The sequence below is a fragment of the Neopsephotus bourkii genome, unplaced genomic scaffold (assembly GCF_033783945.1).
Source record: "Neopsephotus bourkii isolate Nb327-2 ecotype Australia unplaced genomic scaffold, CSIRO-AGI_Nbou_v1 NB_1423, whole genome shotgun sequence".
Classification (NCBI taxonomy): domain Eukaryota; kingdom Metazoa; phylum Chordata; class Aves; order Psittaciformes; family Psittacidae; genus Neopsephotus; species Neopsephotus bourkii.
Genome location: NW_026901900.1, coordinates 4,875,605 through 4,888,255, shown reverse-complemented (window position 1 = coordinate 4,888,255; position 12,651 = coordinate 4,875,605). Strand labels below are relative to the sequence as shown.

General features: G+C 40.7%; 1 protein-coding gene and 1 long non-coding RNA gene across 4 annotated transcripts in view; one reads left to right on the top strand and one right to left on the bottom strand.

Moving 5' to 3' along the window:
* Window positions 1-11: 11 nt before the first annotated feature.
* Window positions 12-12,651, bottom strand: part of HSPA14 (heat shock protein family A (Hsp70) member 14) — a 156,254-nt gene continuing 143,614 nt past the window's right edge. The window contains exons 2-15 of one of the 3 annotated variants that reach the window (XM_061368154.1): window positions 12,284-12,344; window positions 12,114-12,194; window positions 11,919-12,001; window positions 10,894-10,942; window positions 10,236-10,329; window positions 10,029-10,119; window positions 8,730-8,834; window positions 7,803-7,964; window positions 6,771-6,926; window positions 4,961-5,063; window positions 3,487-3,699; window positions 2,896-3,069; window positions 1,785-1,855; window positions 12-211 (exon numbers count right to left, since the gene is read on the bottom strand). In XM_061368154.1, coding sequence (XP_061224138.1) covers window positions 133-211; window positions 1,785-1,855; window positions 2,896-3,069; window positions 3,487-3,699; window positions 4,961-5,063; window positions 6,771-6,926; window positions 7,803-7,964; window positions 8,730-8,834; window positions 10,029-10,119; window positions 10,236-10,329; window positions 10,894-10,942; window positions 11,919-12,001; window positions 12,114-12,194; window positions 12,284-12,340 — 1,518 coding nt within the window. In that variant the 5' untranslated portion in view covers window positions 12,341-12,344 and the 3' untranslated portion in view covers window positions 12-132. Of the gene's footprint in view, window positions 212-1,784; window positions 1,856-2,895; window positions 3,070-3,486; window positions 3,700-4,960; window positions 5,064-6,770; window positions 6,927-7,802; window positions 7,965-8,729; window positions 8,835-10,028; window positions 10,120-10,235; window positions 10,330-10,893; window positions 10,943-11,918; window positions 12,002-12,113; window positions 12,195-12,283; window positions 12,395-12,651 lie in introns of those variants that run through there. The other 2 variants (XM_061368155.1, XM_061368156.1) reach the window with 2 other exon arrangements.
* On the top strand, window positions 1,863-3,844 carry LOC133220223 (uncharacterized). Its single transcript, XR_009727667.1, has 2 exons — window positions 1,863-2,625; window positions 3,562-3,844. It is a non-coding gene; the product is annotated as an uncharacterized LOC133220223 (long non-coding RNA).

Below are 12,651 nucleotides of genomic sequence, written 5' to 3'. Positions count from 1 at the left end.
CAAACAGACACTGTGGCAAATTACTATGACAGTTTATTACAGTCCTGTAAGATCCATGAATGACATCTCGGGGTCAGTGCTTTGGCAGAACAGCCAACAAAAGACAAAAATCAACTTCTTTCCCCAAAAAGACTATGATGCCACTTCAACAGTGATGATTTCACACTTTCCAGTATCTTGATCCGTGCAGGTAACATGTAAGGAGCCATCCCTAGATAAAAGAAAAAGGTATGTTTAGGTCTACCCCAACACAACACATAGTATGTTACTGCGTGCTCCAGAGAGGATAAACAACAGTTTCCATACAGGCAAAAGGAAGAACAATTATTTTTCAGAATATCCAGTGAAGAACATGCTTCAATAAATTGAATTGAGTTTATTGAGTACTTAGATGTGCAGTACTTGCCCTCCATTAGAGCACGTTCCAACATCGGCACAGAAGACAGACCTGGAAACACGCTTAAATATTGTAACTAAGTTTATTTAGCACAGGTTTGTAAATAGAATATGCAATATTATCATTCAAAATACTAATCTTGAGGACTGTAGCAACAACTAACACGTAAGCACATCTTCACAAAGCATCAGAACTTGACTTTTAAAATGCAGAAGTAGTCTTTACATACCAAGGATCAACTTCACAGGGAAAACATTCGTTTTCAAAAATCCAATAACTAGAGACAACACTGAACCCTACTTCATCTAGACATCACACATCATACTTAGATAGAAATAGATGTGTTCTAGTGAACTTTTCCTATCTTTTTCATTTAAATATTACTAAAACCTCATTATTAAACACTAAATACTACTAAAAAACTAAGTACCAACAAATACTAACACCCCCCCCCATTTAAAATAATGCAGGTTTCCTGCACTACACAGTTGCACATACAATCCGTAAGATGTTCTTACCAACGCTAAGTGCAAATCTCTGCATGACTAGCAAGGTACTTTAGGTGAAGTCCATCAGTTAAGTGTTATGAACTCAATTAAGTGTTATGCACTCAAATAGAAAGTATGGATTTAGTTTTTCAGCAACATCCAGACAACTTTCATGTGATTTAGAAAAGCAATATGAACTTCAGGGCAGTCCTCAGAAGGGAAACATGCTCTAAGTACTCCAAATTCCACTTTCTGCTATCCTTATAAACTATTTATGCTATTCCAAATGAGTAGAAGCATTCCCTTTATGGCCTGAAGAAACTTTTCTGAACTTTAATGTTATCCCCATTCCCCACCCTGCCATGAAATACTTTGTATTTTCCCTGTAATATACAGCTAATTCTGTAAAAAGTAAGATTTATGATGCCCGATTTCCTGTAGCATTGTTTCTCATGCTTAACAACCCTGCCCATGAAAGGACAGAGCCACAGGTTCTCATCACACGAGTGCTGCATGAGAGGTCCTTTGTGGATCCATTAACAACTAACGCAGATTCTACTTCAGTTTTATCTCAGCGTGTGGTCATTCAGTACTACCTGTCCCACTTCCACAGGGAATTTGAAATCATGACTGCTCTCAAGCACGGTTAAACTGATCCACACCTCAAAAGCTGCTAAGATCTGCCTTAAAATTGCATTAAGTTTTATTTCTTCAGAATCCACCAATGAATGTGCAGAAGGTACATGCAAAATTTACCCCTGCTAAGACACAGGACACTGTAAGCAATGAGATCCTGAAATCTCAACACAAAATTAAGCACTCTGTAACAGGAGAAAAGACTGCTTGTCACAAGTGTGAAACAGCAAGTTAAGCAGCAGAGCAACAAATGTTTGGGGTACCTTTTCATAGTGAGGACAGTCAGTATATCATGTAGGCCATCCTCCTTTTTATCCAAATCCTGGAGTACAATCTATTTAAAAACAAACCAGAAAAGAACTTCATCAGACTTTAACTCAATCCTTGCACAGCAATTTAATGGAAATCACACAATAGCCAAGGTAATCAACTTCTATTTAGCAGCTCATACAAGTAATTCAACATCAAAGCATGTCCTGCTGGACTGTGTTCATCTGTAGTGCAAATCTCTATTTTTAGCTACTTCCACTACTGTTTCAGTGGATTTGTTTCAGGATATATCACCAGGGTAACAGGAATACAACTGGAAATACAACGTGCAACTCCCACAGACTACATCACAAGCTGAGCATGATCTTTACTTAGGATCAATTCTGTAGTTATTAGGGAACATCCTTTCCCTACCCCCTTGAAGATCTTTGGCCAGGACTGAGGTGGAATAACAATTTTCTCAAGTATTCCATCCATTTCAGCCCCTTCTGCACCCTCCTCAGTACTTTAAGGGTCCTGAAGCCAAGGTGATCCCACTGTCACCATTTCAGACAAACCATATTCTCCCAGCGGGTTGTCTCATGAGTAATTATCCTTATACTGGGGGAGGATTTAATCATCTTACCACTGTGAAAAAAATCAAACGTGATCTTCAATACCAAGATCTTGTCCAATCTAGGAAGACTGGAAGGATCAAGACTGGCTTGGAAAGATGAAGATGTGACTAGCAGTACAGACACCCGCTAAATCATCACCTCCAGCAGCTGTATTTCTAGAATGCTACTGAATTTCTAGTGTGCTACTGGAATGACTGGTTACAATCTGTCACCCCAGGTGAGCTCATTAGAGTGGTGCTAAATACCAAACACAGTTAGACATTCAGAAATGCAAAAGGGAAGCTTCAATGTTGTTGGAAAGAACTTCAATATTTCATAACACCTTTACATAAGAATGTTTAAAGACCATTTCCAATGAGACATGTCTCATTCTAATTTTGTAACCAGAAGCTTCGGTAGGGATGTGGTAAGGTTCAGGTTCTTTTCAGATCTACTTGATTTCAAAGTGGTTGATACTAAAGTTGCACGTGAACGTGCATATACTCACCTGTGCAAATTTACCTTCTTCACTTAGGGGGCTTTTCCCCAGTGACTCGTACAGTTCAAGGCACACGGAGGAACTGTTTCCAGGAGCATGCAGGGTGTGCTGCCTTCGGGCTGGTAGTGGTGTCCCTGACGGAAACAGCACTGTGAATTTGTCAGCCCCTGACTCATCCACTCCCTTTAAAAAGGAAACAAAAATAATTCATGCATTTGTCTAAGTACTTGACTGAGCGGGAGGTGTTACAACGGTGCTCCATGAGAGAAGAAATGCCAGGTTCCTTCTCTCTGCCACATTTATCATCACAGCAAGTAAAGAAAATTGACATAAAGAAATGCAGCAGACATAGCTAAATGTAAGAGCCCAGCTATTACAACACAGCAAAGACTCAAATCTATCTCCCCTTAAAATCAGGCAGCTTTTCCTGTCAATTTTTGGTCAATAAACAGAAGTTATGACTCACTGCTGATCTACAGCAAATCTGTAGAATTATTAATAACAAAACAATACTGTTCTTCTAACATCAGTCATGCATAAGTAGCGCTCTATATTCAATGGAGCAGTAAAGCTTTCTATGATAAATCATTTTAGCCTTACCTTAAGAAGAATATCTCTGGCAGAACACTCAATAAGTGCTTCTTCTTCTAACAAAGGATTCTCTTTCCCTAGCAGGATTCCTGCCTCTATGGCTGCACCAATGGGAATAACTTCATCTGGAGGAATTGAATTCAGTAATTCCACAGTTGGAAAAATGTCTTTGATCAGCTGCTGTAGCTTTGGGATTCGAGCAGACCCACCACACAGGACTACCTGGAAAACATGCCTGAATCATTTCAAGTCCTTCTTCTGACAGATAAGAGACAGATCATAACTTGCAACACAGAAATGCAGACAGCTCTGGGGTATTTTACCATCTGCAAGTGTTAGAAATAAAACTGATGCCATCTTTGCCTGACTTCTGTTACTTCTATATTTGAAATGCAAAGAAAGAGCTTGCAAGTTTGAATGGTGTCTTGAAAAAAGTGTTGCTTACAGTAAGCATCAGCTTATTGAAGCTCCATTTTTAAAACTTGAGGAGTTAAACACAAAATAACATCAAGCTGGGATGGACCTCTAGAAGTCATCTAGTCCAACCTTCTGTCCAGACCAAGAGCAGTTACTAGAGCCTGCTCAGGACCATACCTCCATGGATACAGATTCCAGAGACTCTGAAGGCCTTTATTTCAGTGCCTGATTACCCTTACACTACAAATCCTCTTCTTGGTATCTAAAATTTCTCCGTGTTGTCACTTGTGCTGCTTGCCACTCACCCATCTGTCATGTAAGTCAGATTGTGTCTTGTGTACATTTTCCTATTTGGTAGCTGTAAGCAGCAACAGTCTCCACCAAGCCTCCTCCTACAGGCATCCAGCTCCAGGGCCACTAACATAAGGATGTGGAGCTGTTGGATTGAGTCCAGAGGAGGCTATGGAGATGCTGCAATATCTGCAGCAGCTCTGCTCTGGAGCCAGGCTGAGAGAGCTGGGCTGGTTCAGCCTGAAGAAGAGAAGACTCCTTATGTGGAGAACTTAGAGCAGCTCCAGTGCCTAAAGGGGCTGCAAGAAATCTGGAGAGAGGCTAGAAAGTGAAAGATGGTAGATTTAGATTGTATATTTGGAATAAATTCATCCCTGTGAGGGTGCTGAGGCACTGGCACAGGGTGCCCAGAGAACCTGTGGCTGCCCTATCCCTGGCCATGTTCAGGGCCAGGTTGGATGGAGCTTGGAGCAACCTGCTCTAGTGGAAGGTGTCCCTGCCTGTGACAGGGGTTGAGAACTGGATGAGCTTTAAGGCCCCTTCCAACCCAAACCATTCTCTGATTCTGTGACTCTGACTCTGCCTTAACTTCAGGTACCTATAATCAAAGCAAAGAGAGGAGTTCTAAAGATTTGAGTCTATATACTTTGTTGGATCTAAGCAAAAATGCTTAAGCATGTAATGAAATAATCTCTGCCTGCAAAGAAAACAGGCCCCCATAAATATTCTTGTGGAGTTATAAAGCATACTACAGCCAAGTGATTTCTATTATTACCTTATTAATATCATCTGCTGTAAATCCAACTTGCTGCAAGAGCTTTTTAATTGCTTCTACACATTTACTAAAAAGTGGAGAACAGATAAGTTCAAACCTGGCCCTACAATGAAGAAAAATAAAATCGATCAGTCAGTGTCATCTCATCCATTAGAGACAAATACCTGAAATGACAGAATATATCTTCATCAGGGACTTTAGCAACAGGAAAAGAGGTGATGGGTTTAAATTGAAACAGGGGAAGCTCAGATTAGATATAAGGAAGAAGTTCTTTACTGAGAGTGGTGAGGCACTGAACAGGTTGGCCAAAGAAGTGGTAAATGCTCCATCCCTGGCAGTGTTCAAGACCAGGTTAGATGGGGCTTGGAGTAACCTGCTCTAGTGGAAGGTGTCCCTGCCTGTGGCAGGGGGCTGTAAGTAGATGATTTTTCAGGTCCCTTCCAACACAAACCATTCTATGATTAATACACAGAATATACTTTGGTTTTCTAGTTATACCTGGTACTAAAGAGTTGGGGTTTCTTTGGTTGTTTGGTTTGGGTTTTTTTTTAATCCCCATTTCCCAATTATTAACCTTGACAAAGTGATTTTTGTTGTGAAAATCTCTGTGCTATTGATTCCACTATTAACACCTACTGGAACATTCATCCTTCTTCAGTGTACTGTAAAGAAAATCCAATACTGTTGGATTGACAAAACCCAGTATTGCTGTCTTGATCCACATCTGAAAAAAAGCAACAATCCTGGAACTACTTCTGTTCCCTTTAAAATGGAGACACAAAGATGCAAATGTGCCTTTTGAATTTCCAAAGGCAAATCAAGCAATGTCCTGATTTGCACTCAAGCAACTCGAAAAGCAAATCTGTGCTTGTTTCAGGCTCTTTCAAGCCTGACAGGGAGGTTTTACCCTGTGTGAATATAGCAGTCAAATTCCAATCCACAGGACTGGCATCCTCACCCAACACTGCGCCAAAATAAGTTACACAGTACTGCTTCTCACACTTGCAAATACACTATGCCTTATTTTACCAGCTCCAACTGCTGCAGCAGTGCATGCATGCTTCTGGAACTGAACAGTGGTTTATTTTGCCAAAGCTGCTGCTGACTGGAAGCGCAGTCAAAATTAGCTGAACATCTCACTCAGTGAGAGATCATCTCAAGAGAGAAGAGGCTCAGAGGAGGACACAGCAGTATGAGCAGAAAGACATAGAACATATTTTACTCGCTGTCAAAAAGAGGCAACATCAAAACATCTGTGACTCCTGTCACTCTGGAGCTCACTTAGATTAAGGAGTCCAAAAGTCTTCCCTACTTGAGGAAAACCCAACAGCAACAGTGTTCAAGGTAAGGCTGGACAGAGCCTTGTGTGACACAGGTTCTAGCGGGAGGCATCCCTGCCCATGGCAGGGGGTTGGAAACAGATGATCTTAAGGTCCTTTCCAACCCAAACCATTCTATGATAACAAAACCAGTCAGGGGGTGGAACTACCTTGAGTAATGACAGTATCTACTTCCCCTTTCATCAACAACCAGATCCTAAAGGCCTCCTTCTGCCGTTTTGTAATTTTCTTTCTAACCGTTACGGCAATATTGTTAGTGTTACTATCCTAACTACTACAGAACCATCAACATGAAACAAAGCTGAAAGAAAGCAAGTTGATCTTCTATCTCATTTCTAAAATAAATGTCACCAAAACAAAATCCTGTTGAACATACTAGATACCACCTAGAAGGATTTAAAGCATAGTTGTCCTGGTTAAACCACAACATTCATTTTATATTAAGGCAATAGCTTCAAAATTCACTTTACCTGGACACGTTACAATCAAAATCCAATCCATCATACAATGAATCCACAAAACAGTTTGCACTTCCCAGGGTTGACAAAGAGTGTTTTGCAATATCAGCACTGTTCATTAACTTCATCATGGCTCTGGGATTTCCTCTAATATCATGTTTACAAGACCTAGATTACAAAAAAAGAAGAGGTATTAGTTTACAAATGCAGGAATTTCTGTGATCAGGCGAACTTTCTGAAAGGAAAACCAGGTTAAAGCTATTGAACTTCTTTTTCTGTACACATGCTAGTATTATTTACAACGCCAGTATTTAAAGCTCACAAAAAATAGTGCCTTTCAATTTCAACCAAAGAACACTGTGCAGAAACACCCTGACCTTGGCCATTAGTGTTGCTCATACAGATTTGAGTCTTTCTGAACAGATTCTCAGCAGAGCAAATCCCATAATAGCAAACAAAAGCTAGAAAAGGGCTACAAGTTAACCCATTTTAAACACAGATAAGAAGAAATAAAACAAAATGAGGCACCTCACAAAGTAGTATGTCTCATGCAAACAGTCTCTTTCTGTGGAATTACGCAACTGACCACCTGAAGTTCACTGGAGTTAATGGTAATGCATCTCTTCATATTTGTTCATCACAGGATGATGTGACACACAGACTTCAGTCTGAGAACCCAAGCCCCTTCACAGTCCCTCAGGCCAACAAGAAAACCAAACAAAACCCACCCAGGTGAACTGCCTGCCATCCCAAAAGCTTGTGACTGAAAGGACATAAGCAGCCTGTAGTCACATACATCACTTGAAACAGAGTGGTTCCTAGCTGAGCCCTTATAGTTCAACACCAACTTCAAGCAACACCAACCCAAGCCCAAGTATTTCCTGTTCTTCCTCCTTGGCCCCCAACAATTGACTGTTCCTCTAATATCTTTGAGCCACTTCACTCGCAGACAATCTGCTACATCTGACACCATCTTTTTTAAAGCTAGCATGAGACAATGAAGTTCCTGTACTAACAGCAACATGCTTGGTACTCAGTACCTACCTCTGAAATTCAGAAGCTAAGTGTTGTGCTAGAGCTTCTGTGAAGCAAACACCACCAATAGTATCATCTGTGTTCGTAGCAAGCACACGATATATCCCACTGTTCACTTCTATGACTGTGATAGAAAGTGATGTTCCACCAAGTTTATAAACCAACACATTGCTGCCATTAAAAAAAATGAAATTAGCATTAATAAGCCATCAAAAATTCTATTAACTTTGATACACTGTCTAAAAACATTACTGACATATCATGTATTGCAGGTTTTAACCAGTTTTGTCAAGTGACTTTGCCTTGGGGTGTTTGTATTTAATGCATCTTAGTACTACAGACTACTTGACAATGGTCCCTGAAGAACAGTGAGAGCAGCCAGCATTTTTCCTGTAATGCAATTGAGAATTGAACATTACATTCAAGGGTATAGGCAAGAATTGTATGAGAAGGGCAAAAAATACCAAGACAAAACCCATCTGTTTGAACTGACAGCAGTCTTCAGTATTTGAAAATTGTGTGGATTATCTAAATATTCATAAGGGAAACCCAATGAACCTCTGAACCCAGGAACAACACTTCATTTCTGGTAGTGTATGTAAATGACCCCATCTCCCTCACTTAAAAACCAGCTATGCCCAAATCTGTTTAAGAAGGGACGGATTTTTCTTCAAGCCAATCAGCTCATTAAGGAGCAAGACAGAATCTGGGGACAAATCTTTAAAGACAAAATAAAAACCAAAACAAAGGTATTTAAACCACTCTGGATTTACAGCTTCTAAATTGTTATTGGCTTTACTGAGAGAAGAGAAAACCAAGCCTCCTATCATTAATTGTGTGTTGACTCCTAAGACAGCACTGCATTCCTTCATTTGAGATTTCTCAGGACTTAAGTACAGCAGCTTAAATCTAAGAAGTAAAATACCAGGATTTTACCTTTTCCCAGTGGGTGAATCTTGGCCAATTCCGTAAGCCAGAAGAGCTGCAGATGGTTCATGAATTAATCTCATAACGTTAAATCCTGCAGCTACAGCTGCTTCCCTGTGATAAGGGAACAGTTCATTTTATTTTAATGATTTCACTATAGTCATGCATGCTATTAAGATTTCATCTGAACTGCATATGTCACTGATTCAGACCTTGTTTACAGCATGGTATTAACAAAGCTAAGTGACTGGAAAAGAAGGTAACAAGATGTTCAGTTGCTACTATGTTCTTCAGGTAGTTGGATCTGCTACACGCTCATTGTCAAAGGAAACACTGATGTATCAGTCTACATATCCCATATAAATAGCAACCCTGCTCAACTACAGGATGAGAAAACCCACCCTCGATCAAACCTGGTAACTTATCTTTAGATGCGGCTCTAAAAGTTCCTGGAACATTATTTCAACAGGTATCATGCTATGAAAATTGTTTTTACTTCCAAATCAAGTCACCACACCTCACTTGTAACATTTTCTTTACATAGAATCATAGAATAGTTAGGGTTGGAAAGGACCTTAAGATCATCCAGTTCCAACCCCCTGCCATGGGCAGGGACACCTCACTCTAAACCATTTTCTCGCAAGTTTTCTTCTGCATTTTGAAGTCATTTTTAAACTTGTACACCAAAGCAACAGGATGTTTCATTAGTTTCATTATACATACTGCAAACTCCCAGCTCACCAACATTTTATGACCAAATTCAAACGCATTTTAAGTACCTCCTGACAGTTAAGCCAGAAACAGAAGCTGCCAATTATTCAGTTTAAAGTCTACTTATGTTTTCATATGGAGGACTTTTACAGCAGAACTTCTTCCAAACAGAGCTTCCAAGTGGGATACTAGTTGTGTATTCAGTTATCTACTCTCTAACAAAACAGTCCTCAATAGCCATGGAACACCACTTGGTTTGGTGTTATATGAAGGGATGGAAAATTATGGAGGGTGGCTAAGAAACAATCTGCATATCCCAGGAGACACTGAAGATCCATATCTGAAATGACATTATACCCTGGATGATACCAATATTCCCTTTCACTTCGGTTGACTCAGGATCTCATTTTGGTTACAACAGTGAATTACTTGAAAAGTTTCTAAAGTCAGGATTTAATCTCCTGTTTTCAAATTTTCCCAATTCAAATAATATCCCAATGTTTTGACAGGAGTCCAGAAGGATAATTCCCACTGCTGAGCTGCTGGCTGGTCTGCTTTAGGCATATTAAAATAACAGGAAAATCTTAAACCTCTTACCCAAGGGCATTCTTCTGATTCTCTCCAAAATCAAATGGTACAGTGATAACAACGTCATTCACATCTGAGCCCAGTGCAGACTGAGCAGTTTCTGTTTATAAACACAGGCAGAACATATTGAGTAAAAGCAAAAGAAACAGTATACCACATCTTAAAAATATGAGGACAGCTTTAACTAAAACATGTTATGATTTTACTTATATTTACCTTTCATTTTACTGAAAATTAATTTTGCCACATCTTCTGGGGTAATAAATTTATTATCTATTTCATATTGAAGTTTTCCATTCTTCTCAATTACCTGTGAGCAAAACCAACAAACCTTTGTTAGACACATAACCTGCTTTCCAACAAAAAGTAATGTTTAATTTAGTTTCTGTTCAAAGTGAAAAGCACTGGACTGTGTAAATAATGTGTTCAAGCTCTAGGATGACAGGATAAATGCTTCCAAGATGTTATCAGTTATTCACGAAATAAATTGCATTACCCATCACATGACAGTGACATTCATATGAACTGCATCTGACTCCAAACTTACCTTTCCTATTAAGTTTTACTCAGTACAAAGCCAACATTTAGAACAAAATGTACTTGCCTGCTAAGAAGCACCACGATGCTACTACCCAGATATATTATGAATTGTCCCTTTTGGGAATGGCAAAGGGAGAGCTATATTTTTTTCTGTTGGACTGGGTTATAGTGGCAGATCTCAGACTATGCTTAAGTTCTGTATTTTATAAGGAGGAACATTCTATGTAGCAGAAAATGGACCTCACTGCAGAACACAAACATGGCACGACACGAATAACAACACTAAAAGTATTAGATGATATAAATTAATCTGGAAAAAACAGATCATACTCACTGAACATTTGCTTTCTGCGATGTATTTCTCTGCCTGTGGATCACCAGAGCTGTCCAAACAAATTGAAAATAACAAAATCAATCATATGCTCAAGGGTAATTCATCTTGCTGATGTTCCTTGTAACATCTACAGCAGATGAAGATCTACTTCAACCAAAATTCCCATTTCCAGTGTATGAATATATTCATGTATGAGAAGAAAAACTAACAGTTCTGACCGCTGGTATCTTTTAAATTCCTTTCCCCAAACCAATGACAGAAAAAAAGGTGAAAAGGAAAAACAAACTCCAAAACATTGTTCTAAGCTGCTATCCCAAACAATCATTACAGTGGCACTTTTGTTGCCTTCACTGAAACAACGTGACAGCAATAAACTGACCACCCTTAATCATCTATGACCTGTGTGAGGTTACACAGCTTTCCAGTGCTAAGAAATACATCAGAATGAACATCATCTTCTCAACTCCTTTCAGTGAATGGGCTCTAACACACAGCCAGATTATCTCCGAATTTTGTCACATTTCTGATGTTAGACCTGAACCAACAACTTCAGTTCCAGTATCACCGTACCTGTGAGCACAAACTGTCACAGCTCCACTAACTGAAGAATCACAACAGGCATTACATCAGTGTGTTTCACAGTTGTAATAAAAGCAATACAAAGTTTCATGCAAGTAAAATTGCACTGGGTTTTAGCCACAGGAGATCACTCAAGTAAGAACAAGGTGATTTAGTTAAGAAACTTAAGTGTGTATCAAAAGAATATATGCAACTCATTACTAAATTTCACCATTTTATTTTTGCAAATTCGGACACAAAATCCTACATCTCTGTACTCCTATAGTGAAATACAGAATGAGAAGTTCATAATATAATGAACCTTCAAGATATGCCTTACCCTGCTGTTATTACTCGCACACCAGAATAAGATGCCTCCAACACCAGTGCTGAGACTCTATTTCACAGACCAGCTTTAACAGGGAAAGCCACCGTTATCACCTTCCCTTTCACACCCGTTCCCTTACCTCCGCCCCAGGATCTGCTTCACTTTCACTACAGTGTTTGAAATATTTCTTATTCTACTTTGCTTTGCAGCTAAGCCAACAACCTGCATGGAAAAGAAGGGAAAACAGAAGTGAGCACCGGGCAGCACCGAGCTCCCTCCCGTCCGTCCGTCCGCCCGTCCCTCCCCAACCCACCACACACAAGGGAAGCCTCACCTCCTCGCTCTCCGAGAACGCAACCACCGCAGGAGTGACTCTGTCCCCGGCGTCGTTGGCAACCACGTCGGCGCGGCCATCCTGCGGACAGAAGCACCACCCATGAGCCAGCAGCGCCCCAAAGAACCAAAAGTGATCGCAGACCACCTACTCCTCCCGGGTCCCCTCACCTTGTATACGGCAGCACAGGCACAGGTGGCTCCCAGGTGTACACCAATGGCCGCCATGAGCAACTCCCTCTCCCCACAGCCCACCGCCCCACAGTGCACCGCGCGCCCAACCAGTCCACACCTCTCTCCTCCCTCGCCTCCAATCAAAGCCCGCGCCGCGCTCAATCCTCAACCAATCACGAAGAGGCGCGCTTAAAAGTGTCGTCATCGGGACGGAACAGCCAATGAGAAAAATTAAGGGAGGAGCGTCATCATGCATGGCAACGGGGCCGGCTCCGAGCGCAGGGGATGAAGGGCTGCGCGGGGCCGGAGTCGTCGCCGTCGCCTTTTGTCCCATCGGTTGTAACTCGGGAGCAGAGCCCAGTCCC